Source organism: Sturnus vulgaris, chromosome 17 (assembly GCF_052056855.1).
Source record: "Sturnus vulgaris isolate bStuVul1 chromosome 17, bStuVul1.hap1, whole genome shotgun sequence".
NCBI classification, from domain to species: domain Eukaryota; kingdom Metazoa; phylum Chordata; class Aves; order Passeriformes; family Sturnidae; genus Sturnus; species Sturnus vulgaris.
In genome coordinates this window covers 7,892,622-7,906,850 of record NC_142259.1, presented here as the reverse complement: position 1 = coordinate 7,906,850, position 14,229 = coordinate 7,892,622, and the positions used below count along the sequence as shown (strand labels likewise).

The 14,229-nt window shown below is 58.8% G+C and overlaps 1 protein-coding gene across 1 annotated transcript; it reads right to left on the bottom strand.

The window, feature by feature from the left end:
- Positions 1-674: 674 nt before the first annotated feature.
- KIAA1755 (KIAA1755 ortholog) lies at positions 675-13,630 on the bottom strand. Its single transcript, XM_088174898.1, has 14 exons — positions 13,507-13,630; positions 10,707-10,904; positions 8,948-10,235; positions 8,687-8,839; positions 8,027-8,150; positions 7,595-7,712; positions 6,889-6,975; positions 6,688-6,804; positions 6,268-6,366; positions 5,884-6,032; positions 4,844-4,982; positions 4,475-4,597; positions 3,717-3,908; positions 675-3,637 (listed from the first exon to the last, which is right to left on the bottom strand). The coding sequence occupies exons 1-14, from the start codon at positions 13,507-13,509 to the stop codon at positions 2,678-2,680; spliced, it is 3,750 nt and encodes a 1,249-aa protein (XP_088031024.1). The 5' UTR covers positions 13,510-13,630; the 3' UTR covers positions 675-2,677.
- Positions 13,631-14,229: the final 599 nt, after the last annotated feature.

Below are 14,229 nucleotides of genomic sequence, written 5' to 3'. Positions count from 1 at the left end.
GCAGAGCTTGATGGGAATCTGGTGGTGAGGAGGAGGAGGAAGAAGACTGCTGTGGCTGTCTCCAGTTGAAGCTCCCTGCTCTGTGCCACCCCAGGTACTGTTCTGCTCTGCTGGAGCAGGGCTCAGGAGCCACAGGGAGAAGTGAAGGTCATTCCCTGGGGCTGGGATCTGTGCCTCATCCACGGGTCCTCCAATTCCCTGAGCTGGTTTTGTCATCTGCTGTGTCCAACATTTTTGACCTTTTTTCCTTTGGAAAGAAGTCTTTCCTGGGTTCTTGTGGGAGCTTCCCTCCAAGGTTGGAGGGTGATCTGCACCCTGGCACTGCCAGACCCTGACCAGCCCACACTGCTGGATCTCTGCCAGCCCCTGACAAATGATTTTGCCATTTCACAAGGGAAAGGAGACATTGATTAACTCCTATACTTGCCTTTCTGGAAAGGTTATGGCTTAATTGGTCAGACTTAGTAGCCATAAATCATGTGCTTAACGACAAGCAGAGATAAGAAAATTTCTGCAGAATGTTGCAAAACACTTTTTGGTAGGAGGGATCGGGGTATGCCCACCCAGCTGTGGGGGCTGATGGCTCTTCAGTGCACAGGATCCTTCCAGGGAAACGATTCACCCTCCAGCCACAGGCCGGAAATTCCCCTTTCTGTTATCGGTTCAACTCAGGATTAGCAAAATATCCTTTTTTTATTTTACTTATGGAAAAAGAAAATAACAGGAAAGTCATTGTTTGCTTTATTCAGAAGAATCATAATTCCATCTGGTTTGAAAAATGACTTTCTCTTTCTCTTTCTTGCTGGAAAGTGCTATTTCTCCAACCTAAAAGCTGTAATGGGGGGATTCAGCAGAACTGCTCTCAAGAGAGCAGAAAATTGAGCAAGGGATCTGTCAGGCTTGGCTTTGAATGATGCTGCAGAGAGGAAAGATTTTTGGGTCTCACAGTGAGCTGGGCCACCTCCAGGTGGGCATGGCTTGCACTGGCCACATGGGACAGGGAGTGGGCACACTCAGCTGTAGGGCACGGGGAGCAGGAGCATATCATGAAGAGGTGGATTGTCCTGGCTCAGTGGCCTTGGTGCCATTCAGGATGTGGCATTATTGGAGAATGGAATGAACTCTAGGCTTGCACAGGACAGGCTGTGCAGATCTGTCTGGGTTTTCTAGGACGACTTTTAAACCAAAAGGAATGGGGATGGACTCAGTGACCAGGATTTCAGTGGAGTAGGGACAGAATTGTCAGCAGCGAAACCAGTGCTGAGCTGGGGAAGATGGAATCTAAAATAATTGTAGGGAGAAGTAAAGAGCAGACAAGTGGGTAGGACTAGGAGTGGTGGCAGGCAGAGTCCTGTGGCAGGGCAGGGCAGGGGTCGGTGCCGTTAATGCTTCAATGATGACCCAGACAGGAGGAGCGTGGCGCCCGCGGGGGGCAGCTGGGGCCGTAAGGAGCTCAGCGGGGCTTGGCTTCGGGATCTGGCAAAAACAAGGCTGAGGGGGGTATGAGTGATGCTCAGGCAGACTGGGATGGGCGAGTGCCCTTTGCCGAGGCGCAGCATCCCGCAGGGTGCGAGCCATGACCGTGCTGGGCTGGGAGGAGGAGTGTGTTTTTCTGGAACAGCCTCCAAGGCAGAGATTGCTTCTCCCCCTGATGTCTCTTGATTAGCTCATGCTGTGGCTGCCCAGGGGGGCGGCCGGCAGTGCCTGGCCCCGACACTCAGGGTCCCGCCTGCCATCGCCTGCTCCCGGGTGCCCAAACACGCAGTGCGGGGACAGCATCCCTGGGGACCTCAGGATTCTTTGGACTGGGATTGGCAAGGTCGCACCCAGGCCAAACGGGTCCCAAAGGCATCAGGACAGCGCGTTCCCAAAACAGAGTGGGGAGGCTGGGCAGGATGACAGCACTCTGCTGATGTACTGGGAGGGAGAACAGGAGACTGAGGCACTTAACCCTTACAAAAGGGTCCTTTGAGCAGGACCAAGGTGCTGGCAGCAAGTAGGAGAGCCAGTCTGTGGACACAGCCCATGTAGGGGGCACAGGGGGCATTCTTGGTGGCACCAGCTGCCCGTGGGCACTGTGCTGGGATGGTGGGAGCAGCTGGAACTTGGGTGAGATCCCCAGCAGCTGGCTCTCAGTGGGACACAACTTCTCACTCTCCTCCATGAGGACCATCCAGGTGTTTCTCTTCAGGTTTATTAGTGTTAATGGAGTTAGTCCTGTGTTAATGACCACACACAAACCCAGGGCCCACTGCTGGGGCTCAGCCAGGGCTGCAGCAGCAGCACAGGGATGGTGAAACCACCCAGTGGAGCAGGGAGCACAGTCAGTGGCAGGAGCATCTCACAGGTCTGCATGCCCCTGGGATGCTCCAGGCACAGCTTCTAATGTGGGAACCCTCCCCACTGCCTGAGACTAGGCTGGCACTGGTAGGGATAAAGGCACTTTCTGGGAGAATTGCTACACATCTGGTAGATTGTGAATGAACTCTGTGAGCTACTGATGGAATTACTGCTGATCCATGGCAGGGAGAGCGCTAAGGACAGGGAACCAAAGGTTCTGGGACTGAGGGTGGGCTAAGAAGTTCCAGCATCCCACCTCTGAGCATGGGAAGTCTCATCCAGTCCGTGATCAAGACTTATGCAGCTGGACAGAAACAACCCCAACTGGATGAAGTGTTTACTTGGCATTTGCTTTAGCTGAACTTTCAGTATGGTGGTTCTCCAGGTAAATGATCTGGTGGGCCTTTTCGGATGGGCAGGGTAGTCTGGGACTCTGGAGGTCCCTGGGCAAAGCCAAGTTTGCTGCTGGGGCTTCTTCCATGGAATTCTGTGAATCTGAGTCTTCAGAGGAGAAACTGCTCTGGCTGGAAATCTGGAAGTACTGGGCAGCTTCTGCCCGTGGCCCCACTGGTGCAGCAGGTGTGCTGGGATCTGAGGCAGTCCCATGGGGCACAGCAGCAGGACATGGTGGGTCAGCACCTGGAAAGCGTGTCCAGGGAGGCAGGGTGAAGGGACGCCTCCGAGGGGGCTGTCTGCGCTCCTGGCCGAGGTGTCCTGCTGCTTTCAGGCTGGCTTTGCTCTTGGGGTTGGGATGGGGGGTGTCAGCAGAGATGTGGTGCTGAGAGGTGTGGGCACCCTGAGGCCCCAGCCAGCAGTGGGGCTGCAGAGAACTCTGCTCCACACCCAGCGTGGAGCCAGGAATGGTGCTGGGCTGGGATTGTCCTGGCCCCTCAGGGCTGGTCTCTGGCTGCTCTGCCAACCCCCTGCCCCCCAACACTGCTGGCTTGGTGCTGGGGACTGCTCTGCACACCAGGACGTCTGTGTGAGGGGCTGCAGACCCTGGGATGGAGGAGTCTCCCTGCCCATCAGCTTGTGCTCCCCAGGCCTCCTGCAGCTCTTCCAGCATCTCCTCCAGGATCTGCCGGGTGTCCTGGTACCTGTGCTGTGCCTCTGTCCAGGCTGCCAACCCTTGGCTGCTCTGCATCCTGCGCACCTGAGCCTTCATCTCCTTCAGCTTCTCCAGGGCGAACTCCACCGAGAGCTTTTGGAAGGATCTCTGCAGGCAGCGCAGTGCCTGACCCTCCCCGCGCTGCGCCCGGGCCGAGCACTGCCGGCAGTCCAGCTTCAGCCCTGCCACCTACAAAAGAGATGACAATGGCTGGTTTCATGGCCACCAGCAGCACCGTGTCCTGCAGGGAAAGATCCCCTTCACCCACCTTGTTGGAGAAGCGGATGAGCTCCTGCAGCAGCTCCCGCTCTGCCTGCCGCCGCTCCAGCTGCTTGGAGAAGCTCATCAGCTTAGTCTGGAAAAGGGCTGCAGCCACTTGGAAGGCATCTGCCTCAGGGAATGTCGTGTCTCGGACCTCAGCTGCCTCCTGGCAGAGGGTCAGGCCATGCTGGTACCGAACCTGCAGGGACCAGAGGGAGGAACAGCTCCACATCTGGGAACGGTGCTGACCTGGGATATGTGTGCAGAGTGATGTACCACAGGCAGCACTTGACATTGCCATTTACAGATGGATGGGAAACAGTTCTGGGCAAGTGAGAAGAAACAAAGCAATGGGATTCTCCAAATCTCTGCTCTGCCCTGGTTCAAAATGCACCAAATGCACCTCCTGTCCTGAGTGGGGTCACTATGCTTCACCTTCCCTGCAGGGCGTGTGACTAAAGGGCCTACACATCCAGGGGAACCAGAAGATCCTCATCACAATGTTATTTGTTGTCTGATAGATGCCTGGGCATCTGGAAAAAGGAACTGCATGGATGGACTGCAGCAGAGGTTGGGAACAGCAGTCCCAGCTCAGCACACATCAAGGAACAGCACAGCCACCCCCTCACAGGAGCAGGACTGCCCCACAATGCCGAACTTGATAACTGCAGTGTGACTCAACAGCTCAGGGACACTCATTTCTGCTCAGAAGCCTCTTTCCAAACCCCGGGGATGTCTGTTATAGAAAAGCCCCTCCAGACGTACTGTGGCCTGGGCAAGGAACTCCTTGAAGTGCTCGGCAGAGCCCTGGCAGCTGTCGGGACTCCAGTCCTCGGTGCCCATCTCCTGCAGCCGAGCCGCTGCCTCCCCGTCCAGCCAGGACCCCAGCTGTGAGAGAGCAGAACAGGGATCAGCAGCGTCCACAGCACCTCCCCTTCCTGCCCCAGCCGGGCATCCCAGCCCAGGCTCAGTCACACACAGTCGCCCATAATGAAAATCAAAGTTCAGGCAATCCTGCCATTCTCCAGGCTTCCAGCATCATCAAAACCAAAAGAAATGTGACCAAAACACTCAACCATGGAACACCACAGAGGGCAACTTCACCTTGTGGCACCCCAGGGACAATCAGCTCACCTTGCCAAACTCAGTCTCGAGCTCCCGGACCTTGCGGAGGAACTCCAGGCGCTCCAGGCAGCTGTTGGATTGGGACACGAGGTTGTGAAGTTCTTCCTCCAGCTGACTATACAGCCCCTCAGCCAAGTCCATACCAGTCCTGGGGGTTGGGACGAGAGGGGCCATCAGTGCCAGGTGAGCTCATGGATGCACAAGGTGAAGGGAGCAGGTCTCTTGCTCAGCTCCTGACCCCAGCCCTGCAGGCACCTAGACATCTCCCCAATCCATGGAACAAATGGATGGCAGGGACCATGGGATGGGAAAGCCCTGTCTATGAGTGCAGCCCAGCCCCACTGAGAGAAGGGAGCAGGAGGGAGCAGTGGATCAGTGCTGCTTGAATGCATGGACTGTGGAGCAACATGGCACGGCTGGACCAGTGTGTCATCACCAGATGGGTGCAGCACTCCTGGCCGAGAGCGACATCACGGGGTGAGTATGGAATGGCCCAATTACAGCATGGCTGGATGAGTAACAGCATGGCCAGATTACGGCATCACTGGATGAGTATAGCATTGTCCAGGTGGGGGTGACATTACTGGATGACTACAGCACGGCCAGAGGAGCCATGCACAGCCGGATTATGGCATCAGTGGATGAGTGTGGCATGGCCAGACAAGTGCGACATCACTGGACGATCACGGCATGGCCGGGTGAGCACAGCACAGCTGGCTGGGCGCGGCATGGCCGGCACGTGGCCCCATCTAGTGGCTTTTCCTGAGCCCAGCCCCAGGCATTGCTGCCGGCATTGCAGAGCAGTGACAGATCTGGCCTGCCCTGCGGCAGGAGACCCTCTCAGTGATCTGCCACCAATGAGAATGAGGGGACTCCTGCAATGGGCTGTCCCAGACAGGTGGTCCATGCTTCCAGAGCAGGAACAAGCATGGCAATAGCTTGGGCTCATGGGGACTGGGCTGTCCATGGGGAGGTGGCTCTGTCAGCCAGCAGGAGCCAGGAGTCCCTGGCATTGGCACCCCTTGGCCAGCAGAAGTGCCGTGTAATACCTGACGTGGTCGGAGGCACAGAGGCGGGCAGCCTCCCTGCGCAGCCTGGCCAGCACGAACCCACCCTCACGCTGCGCCCGCACCAGCTGAGGCTCACTCAGCACCTTCTGCATCAGCTCCCGGTGCCTCCTGATGCCTGCAGCCACATCCTGTGGAGGAAGGGAGGGTCAGACAAGTGTCTCACCTGGGGTCTCAGCCAGAACAAGATGGGTACCTGGGGCTGCACCAGACAGGAGCAGAGAGGACAGGGAACAGCCCCATGGCCAGGAGCAGCCAGTCTTGGAGCGGTTATGCCAAGTTTTGGGAGAGCAATGTTGCTGTGGCTGTACTGCAGATGGGCACTTTGGGAACGTCCCCAACCTGTGGTGCTGCCACCCCTGTTACCTGTGTCCCTGCCAGTGCATCGGTGTTCCGCAGCTCCTGGATGCAGCGCTGCAGCAGCTCTGATGCCTGCCTGAGGCTGACTGTGAAGGGCTGCAGCTTCTGTGGGGGACACACACGGTGGGTCAGTGGGGGCAGCCTGCCCATGAGGAGGAGGAGCAGTGCCAGGACAGAGCAGGAAAAATGGTGAGGCACTGGGTTAAAGCTGATGAGGAAGGGAGTGTGGAGGTGGATGGGCAGCTGCAGGCAGGAGCAGGTAGGAAGGCGCTTGACCCTCCTGTGCTCAGAGCTCTCCTTTTCAATTCCCCTCTCCCAGCCCTTCCTGTTGCTTTTCCAGGGATGTGTGTGGGACACATAAGACGCAGTGGGGACAGAGGGACATGAGGGAGGTGAGGCAATGGCTCATGGCGTGGTAACAGACACCTGGAAGAATTGAACCCACTCGCCGTGGCAGTAGGGGAAGGCACCATCCAGCTCTGGGGGCAGCTGGGAGCTGTCGACATGGCGGCCCAGAGCCTTCAGCGATGTCACGGTCTCCACCTGCAGGGCACAGGGCTTGCAAAGCTGCCTGGAGCAGGGAATAACCCCCTATTGCACCAGCTCAGGGCACAGGGACAGGCTCACCTGCACCCCAGACAGCTTCTCACGGTGGGAGACCAGCTCCTTCTCGGCCAGGAGCAGCATGCTGTGGATGCAGCCTGGAGAGACACTCTGCGGGAGGCAGGGGAGAATCACCAGGGCAAACCCCACATGCAGCCCTCAGGTCACCCAAGGCACCCATGGCTGGGCTTTCCTGGGTCGGCTGAGGCTGGTGAGCTCATTGCAAAGGAAAAGACTCCCACTCTCACTGGTGTGGGAGATGGAAACACGTCACTCAGGCCATGACCTTGTCCCCATCACCAGCTCCCTGGCAAAGGACCATGGGAAGAACTTCATGAGTGAACCCCTTCTCTCACACCAGTGAGACTTCTCCATGTGAGGAGCATCAGGGCCAATGTGGGTTTTATCAGGCATGCAAAGGGTGCTGTGGCAGGGGGGCCCCCATAGCCCTGGACAACACAGGGAACTACCTGGGGTAGTACCTGGGCACTGGCACAAGGACTCTGTCACGACAGTGGATTGTCACTGTGGAGCCTATTTCCTGGTGAATTCACATTGCAAGAGCTGGAGGGCTCTTGGTGATGACAGGGCTCAGAAAAGATCTTTTGGAATCACATGGAGAGCAGGAAGAGGGGAGGCTCTGAGGGACCCCTAAAGGGTGGCAGCACTCCCTCCCAGACAGGGACACCCCTGGCATGTCTATGGCACAGGCACACAGAGCCCAGTGTACCTGGACAGAGCGGAGGGCTGAGAATAGGACAGGAGCAGGCGGCTGCTTCCTGGCATCCACCACAACTGTCAGCCCAACATCCTTCGCTTCTCGCCTCTCACCATTCTTCACTTCTTGCCTAGTGAGGGGAAACACAGCAGGAGTGAGGATCCTTTCCTGGGGCAGGACCCTCTCAAAGCCCCCTCCCACATCCTGCACTCCCAAGCAGGGAGGAACCCACAGCCACAGGCAATGGCCTCGTCCTTGTGGCATGCCCCTGCCAAGGGTTCAGAGCATTTGCCTCTGGTATGGGCATGGTCCAGGGTCCTCAGGGATGTGCCCAAACCAGTGTTTGGGATGCTGGGCATCCATCCTGACTTAGCCTGGAAGCTGCCTGGGAGCCCTGAGGCAGGCAGCAGCTGGGGGTCACTGGCAGGACCTGCTGGCCCTTACCTGGGGAGGGAGCAGAGGTAGAGGATGAGCCTCGCCAGCTCAGCAGCTGAGCACCACGCAGCCCGCCAGGCACTGCCACTGGTGGTCACCAGGAGGAGGGCCCTGCCCAGCCTGTCGGAGCTCCCTGGGGGGAAAGGCTGAGTGATCCCTCTGGCAGCCACCTTGCCAGACCTGAGCACCCCACAATGGGCTGAGGTAACCATGAATGCTGCCTCAACTCTGGGCCTGCCATGGTGCAGTCCCTGTGGCCCTTCTGAGGGGGAGGAACCAGACTGGGGGGGGCTCTCTGCATGAACGTCTGGAATTCCAGAGCTGCTGGGGACGTTTTTCCTGAGAAAAAGATGGGTTTTGTTACTGCTTTTTGGGAAAAAGAAGGAGCCAAATGTTTAGTGTTTGGCAGCTAAAGCTGAACAGCTTCACTGCAGAGGAATGGTGTGGGAGGGCTTGGGGCGGCTGGGATCGGGGCAGCTGCTCTGCACAGGCTGCCTGCATTTATGTTTTTAATGTTTTTGCCCAGCTGAAAGCAAATTTTCTGCTTGGAGTATTTCTGGCCTCCAGCAAAGCCCTGAAACTTTCCTCCAAAACACCCTCTCTGGCAGCCTGTGTTTCCATCCAGAGGCCTCTCCCGCCCATTCCCCAGTCTCACGGTGCCAGCAGTACCTGGCAGGCAGATGATGCCTGAGCGCAGCAGCCCAGCATGCAGATCCTGCCAGGCTGGAGGCTCCCGACCAGCAGTGCCAGCGCTGGGCACAGAGGGACCATTCTTGCAGCTGGCACTTTCCTCCATGGGAGCAGCAGTGGCTGCATTCATACCTGTGCACAGGGATAGAGGACAGAGAAGCTGGTGACACTCAACAACACAGAGGAATAGCAAAACCCCAGCAGTGCCTGGTCAGATGCTGCAGTCCCACAGGATGATACCTTTCCCTGCTGCCCTGGCTCTGCCCATCCTGGGTGAGTAGATGGCCGACATCTTCTTCCAGGCCCCCTCGTGCTGGCTGGTGACTCTTTCATCCCCGGGGGCTGCCCCGAGCCGCGCACCCTTCAGGAAGGAGAACTTGTGGCTGGAGCCTGGGGGGAGCCGGGGGCTGCCCTGCTGCACCAGCCCCCGTTGCCCTGGCACCCCAGGAGTGGCTCGGCGGGACCGGCGGGTGAGGAGCGTGGGGCTGCCAGCCCCCTTCCTGTGCTGTGCAGGGGTCTCACGGGGGATGGCAGGGGGCAGCTCGGAGCCAGGGCTGTCGGGCTCCTCCAGGATGGCTGCCATCAGCCCAGAGCCGAAGCTCACCGGGTTCTGCTGAGCAGCCATGTAGGAGTCACGTTGGCGGCACTTTGGGCCATGTGGCCCTGGCTCCTGGCTCAGCTTCCTCCCCAGGCACGGGCTGCAGGGACTCTCCTCTGAGCTCACTGCTCCCTCACAGGGCCAGGTGTCTGCTCCCAGTCCCTCATTTGCCCAAGGGAGCATCTCCTCGGCCCCAGCCCTTATTCTCCCTGGAGGGCAGGTGGGCAACAGGGATCTAAGGACGTCCATGTCCTCCTGAGATTGTTCCAGCAGGTCCACATACTCCCCCTCCAGGTTCTGGCTGATGATTTCACTGAGGCTGGGCACATCCAGCATGGCTGGCTTCTTCCGCAGACCTGCCTGCTCCACCTTGATCAGTCCTGGGTATCGTCCCTGGCTTGACTTCCGAGAGGTGGCCTTGCAGCCTGGGATGGTGCCCACAATGTTGCTGTAGGGTGTGGGGACATTTGCTGTGCCATGGGGCACAAGTGTGCTGAGTGCTGCTGGCTCAGGAGCAGGTTCATGGTGGGCACCAGCAGGCACACTGTCAGCTCCAGCTCTGGGCTTGTCGGTGAACTCAGGCGTGGCAATCCGGCTCCATGGCAGTGGGGTGACGCCGTTCTCGGTGGCTACCAGGCAGGTGTGCAGGGGAGCTCCGGCCCAGCTGCTGTTCACCTCCTCCAGCCACGCATTGGTGAAGAGCAGTGCGTGGGTGGCCTCAGGGACAGGGGTCTCCTCCACTGAGCGCAGGTCCAGGGAGAGGTGCTTGATGGTGACACGTGCTGTCTGCTCCTCACAGGGTTCTGCTTGCAGGTAGAAGTCCCCAGGGCGCAGCAGGAGGGGGTTGAGCGGTGCGAGGTGCACAACCACCTTCTCGTGCAGACATAAGGGCCAGCCTTCATGGAGAAAGATGCGGTTAAAGTAGGGAGCCTGGGAGGGAGGAAGAACACAGTGCATGAGAGAGGCCTGCCAGCTCTGTGCCTCCCAGCCACCCCCACGCACTCTTGCTGCTCAGCCCTGTGCTTCCCACGATGAGGATGGAAGAGCCTGGTGACCCAATACACGTCCCTGAGCTAAGCCCCTGCAGCACAGCCCTGCAGCCATGGCTATTCCCAGGGTGTGGAGTCTACCCAAGCGCTTACAGAGGGAAAACTTCTGCTTGAGCCTCTCTAGGATCAAGACAAGATGACCACAGAGCCCCCCTGCCCTTATTGCAGGGACCATATATGCGGGACAAATCCCAGGGAGCTGGGTGTGCCACGGTCCCCTCCGCAGGGAGCAGATGGGACAGGGAGTGCAGGGAGGGAGCCCACAGGTCAGCGTGCCAGAGGGACTCTATAGGGCAAACCCCCAGTGTCCGGGGGTGGCTTATGGGGGCCGTTGTGGGGCACGGGGGCTTACACAGGCTGCCTGCCGCAGGCGCTCGAAGAGCCGCTTGGCCGGGATGAGGAACTGGAGGAGGCAGCAGAGCCCATCCCCCTGGTAGCTGGTCTCCAGCAGCCGAAACACCTGGCTCAGGACGGTGGGAGCAGTGGCTTCGAAGGGTGGGTAGAGGGCCTGGAGAGCACTTTGCACCGCCGCATCCAGCGACCCGGCATCCTGCGGGAGGGAGGCAAGTGTCGCTGGTGGGAGAGTGGCCCCGCAGCGGGGACACCGTTTCCCCTGACCCGGTGCCTCTGCCCACCATCCCACGCTGCACTGTGCCACCGTCGGGGCCCTGGGACACCCACACTGGCAATGCTGCTGTGCACAGGGGCTCCAAACCCTCCTGGGGTGGAAACAGGGGGTACCAGGAGTGGAGCAGAGCAAGCACGGCACAGGCGGGGAGTGCGGCACGGCGGATCCGGTTTCCAGCGCCGGGCTGTGGTTAAGGAGCCTGGGATAAACCCCGAGGCAGCAGCCGCCTTGCTCGGCCGCCAGCCATGTGGAGGCGGACGAGCCGCAGCAGCCGAGGGGTTAAGCAGAGTCAGACCAGACAGATCGTGGGGCTGTGCTGGGCTCCGCAGCTCGCTGCAGGAATGCAGCAGATGGGAGGAAGAACAAACATCTGAAGATGGATAGGGTGTTTTGGTCCAGACTCGTTGCTGAATTCGCCAAACTCAAAATTATTCCTGTATTTTCTGGGAAGCATTCTGCCGTGTTGCATCCCCCGGCACTGCCCCAGAGCGAGGTGAGGACACTGGGTCTGCGGTTCCCAGTTCATTGTCTCAGAGCTGCAGGAGCTGTCGGCTGTGTGGCACGGCTGGTACATGGAGAGAAGCCATCCCATGGCTCCTGTGATGCCCGGGATGTGCTCTAGGCAGTGCGGGGATGAGTCTGGCACAGCTGTCAAGAGGACCCCATCAGCAAGTGGGGAAGAGGAGCATCCTCCAAGCAGGTGGGTCCTGCTCGTGTAAGAGCACCCAGGAAGTCTGGTGGGATTAGCTCAAGGTGAGCATTAATTTAAGGCAGCTAATCCCTGGTCCAGGAGCCCATAGAGAGACAAAGGGGCCACGGTTAATTCAGCTTAATTAGTTTTAATGCGCTTTAGCTAAAGCACTTTGCAGTAATGCTCTGGTTAATTCTTCATAACTCTTCTTCTGTGTCTCAGCACAGGAATCTCCTGCCCTTGCACCTGACAGGAGAAGCCACAGAGCTGGGCAGAAGAGGAGGCAAGCCAGCCTCTTCTCAGGGCCCTGATCTACCACTGTGTTTCCTGTCTAGGCTTTCTGCCATTGGACCTTTCTCCTCAAGCTTTGTCTTATTGTGTACAGTTCCTAAAATGGACCTGGGAAACCCCTGATGAAGGGCAAATCCCAGCATCCCATTCCATGCGTCTCCAGTGGGTGCCCAGCGCTTCCATGCCCAGCACTGCCGAGCTCAACTTCATCTCTACCCCAACACCGAGGTGAGGAGCCACAACAGCACAAGGATCCATCCAGCTCCAAATGCTGCCATGAGAGATGAGCCACAACTGCCTGCCTTGCCTCCAACAGTCTTTTAAATCCTCCCAGGAGTGGTGACTCCACCATTGCCTGGGCAGCCTGTGCCAGGGCTTGACAACCCATTCAGTGAAATTTTTCTCTAGTATCCAGTCTAACCCTCCCCTGGCACCACGTGAGGCTTCCTGTTCCTGAGGTTTCCTGTTGCCATATCACCCAAGACTTCATCATGTGTGAGCCAGTGTCAGGAGAGAACCAGAAACTGATGGAGGCACCAGACACAGCCCGAGTTGGCCTGGAATGACTGACTAAAAATGTTTTTATGGAGCATCACAAAGCACTTCATCACTGGGGGAGGCTTTTGGGGTAACTATGGTGCAGTGGCTCCGAGTTCGTAGGCGAAGCCGCATCCGGGCCGGCCAGGGGCCCGTAGGAATCTGAAAGCAGCCAGTTATCCCAGTGCCTCCACCCGCTGGGAGGGAGCCGGAACAAAGGCATTAGGGAGCATAAGGAGATTTACATTTGCAAAGCTATTTCCATTTTAATAAGCCAAAGTGCTGTTAAATAGAGATTGATATTTCTCCCCAAATACCCATATTTTTAAACTGGTTTACATCAACAAGACGGGCTGGGCTTTGGGGTTTTGGTGTGGTAAAGTTGCCCAAAGCCACAGGGTGACTCAGCTCCAGCTCCTTTCTTCCCCTGCTCAGGAAGGAGCGAGGTTTGAGCCTGGGACCAGTCCTGAATACCAATTCCTCTGCCTCTCGGCAGCGCTTGCTGTCACCAGCTTTGGCAGGACACGATGCAAGCGCTCAGCCTGGCCCAGATGGGGAGGCCGCGCTCAGCAGAGCCCGGGGCAACGGCACGTGCCGGCTGCGGTGACGAATGATCCAATCGGTCTGGCGAGCATCCCCCTGAGCTGGCACGGCTCACACAGCAGCTCACACTCGCTGCACCCATCCCCCTGACAAACTTCGCAGCGAAGTTTAAGCATCGCAGGATGCAGCCCCGCACACACCTGCCCAAGCGGCCACGTTCCACCTCCACACCTGATCCCCAACCTTGCAATGACCTCCACCTTCACACCCATCTGTCTCTGCCTTCCCACCCACCTCTGCCCCGACACCCACTTCCACACCCACCTTTGCACCTCCTTCCACCTTCGCTCCCGCCCTCCCTCTGCTGTCGATCCCGCTGCCCACCCCGTGCCCACCCGGTGCCCGCGGAACGGCAGCCACGGGAAGGGGCAGCAACAGGGAGAGGGATGCCCTAGGAGTTACCATGTTTCCCAGGAAGTGGCAGAGGGGTCGGGGGCCGCGGCACAGACCGTCCCGTCCCTCCTCCTCCTCTTCGCCAGCTCTCCCCGGCCCGGGGCTCCCGGCCGGTCCCCGTTCCGCCGGCGGCTCTTCCCGGCGCCGGCGCCTCCGGAGCCGCGGGCGGGGGCTGGCAGCCCCGGCCCCCTCCGCCCGCCGCGCCTCTTCTGAGGGAAAAAAAGAAGAAAAGAAAAAAAAAAAAAACAACAAAAACAAGAAAAAGAAAGAAAAGAAAGAAAAGGCGAAGAAAGCGGGAGCGGGGCGGGGCGGGGGAGGGGAGGGAGTGGGCTGGCGGGGGTGGCCCGGAGAGAGCCGGGGGGGCGGGGGCCGCTTTCCTGTGCCCGCCGGCGGGAGCCCCCCGTACGCTCCCAAGGCGCGGCCCCCACGGGGACAGTCCCCTCGTGTGTCACCAAGGGAGGGGGGACGGCCCCCGGCGGAATGGGATGGGATGGGATCGGAGTGGAGGGAGAAAGAAACTCCGAGCGGGTGGCAGGAGGCGGCTGTACCGGGGTCCTCCCCCAGCCCCCGCCTTCCCCCCCGAGCAGTTCCAGGCGGAGGGTCCTGGTACACGCCGAGAACAGGCAGAGCTCCGTGTTCATGTTTGTGTACATGTGCGTGTAGATGCTTGTACATGCATTTTGTGCGGGCGTGCCCCTCTTTTCCAATCCACCCAGGGTCAGTGTGATCCCC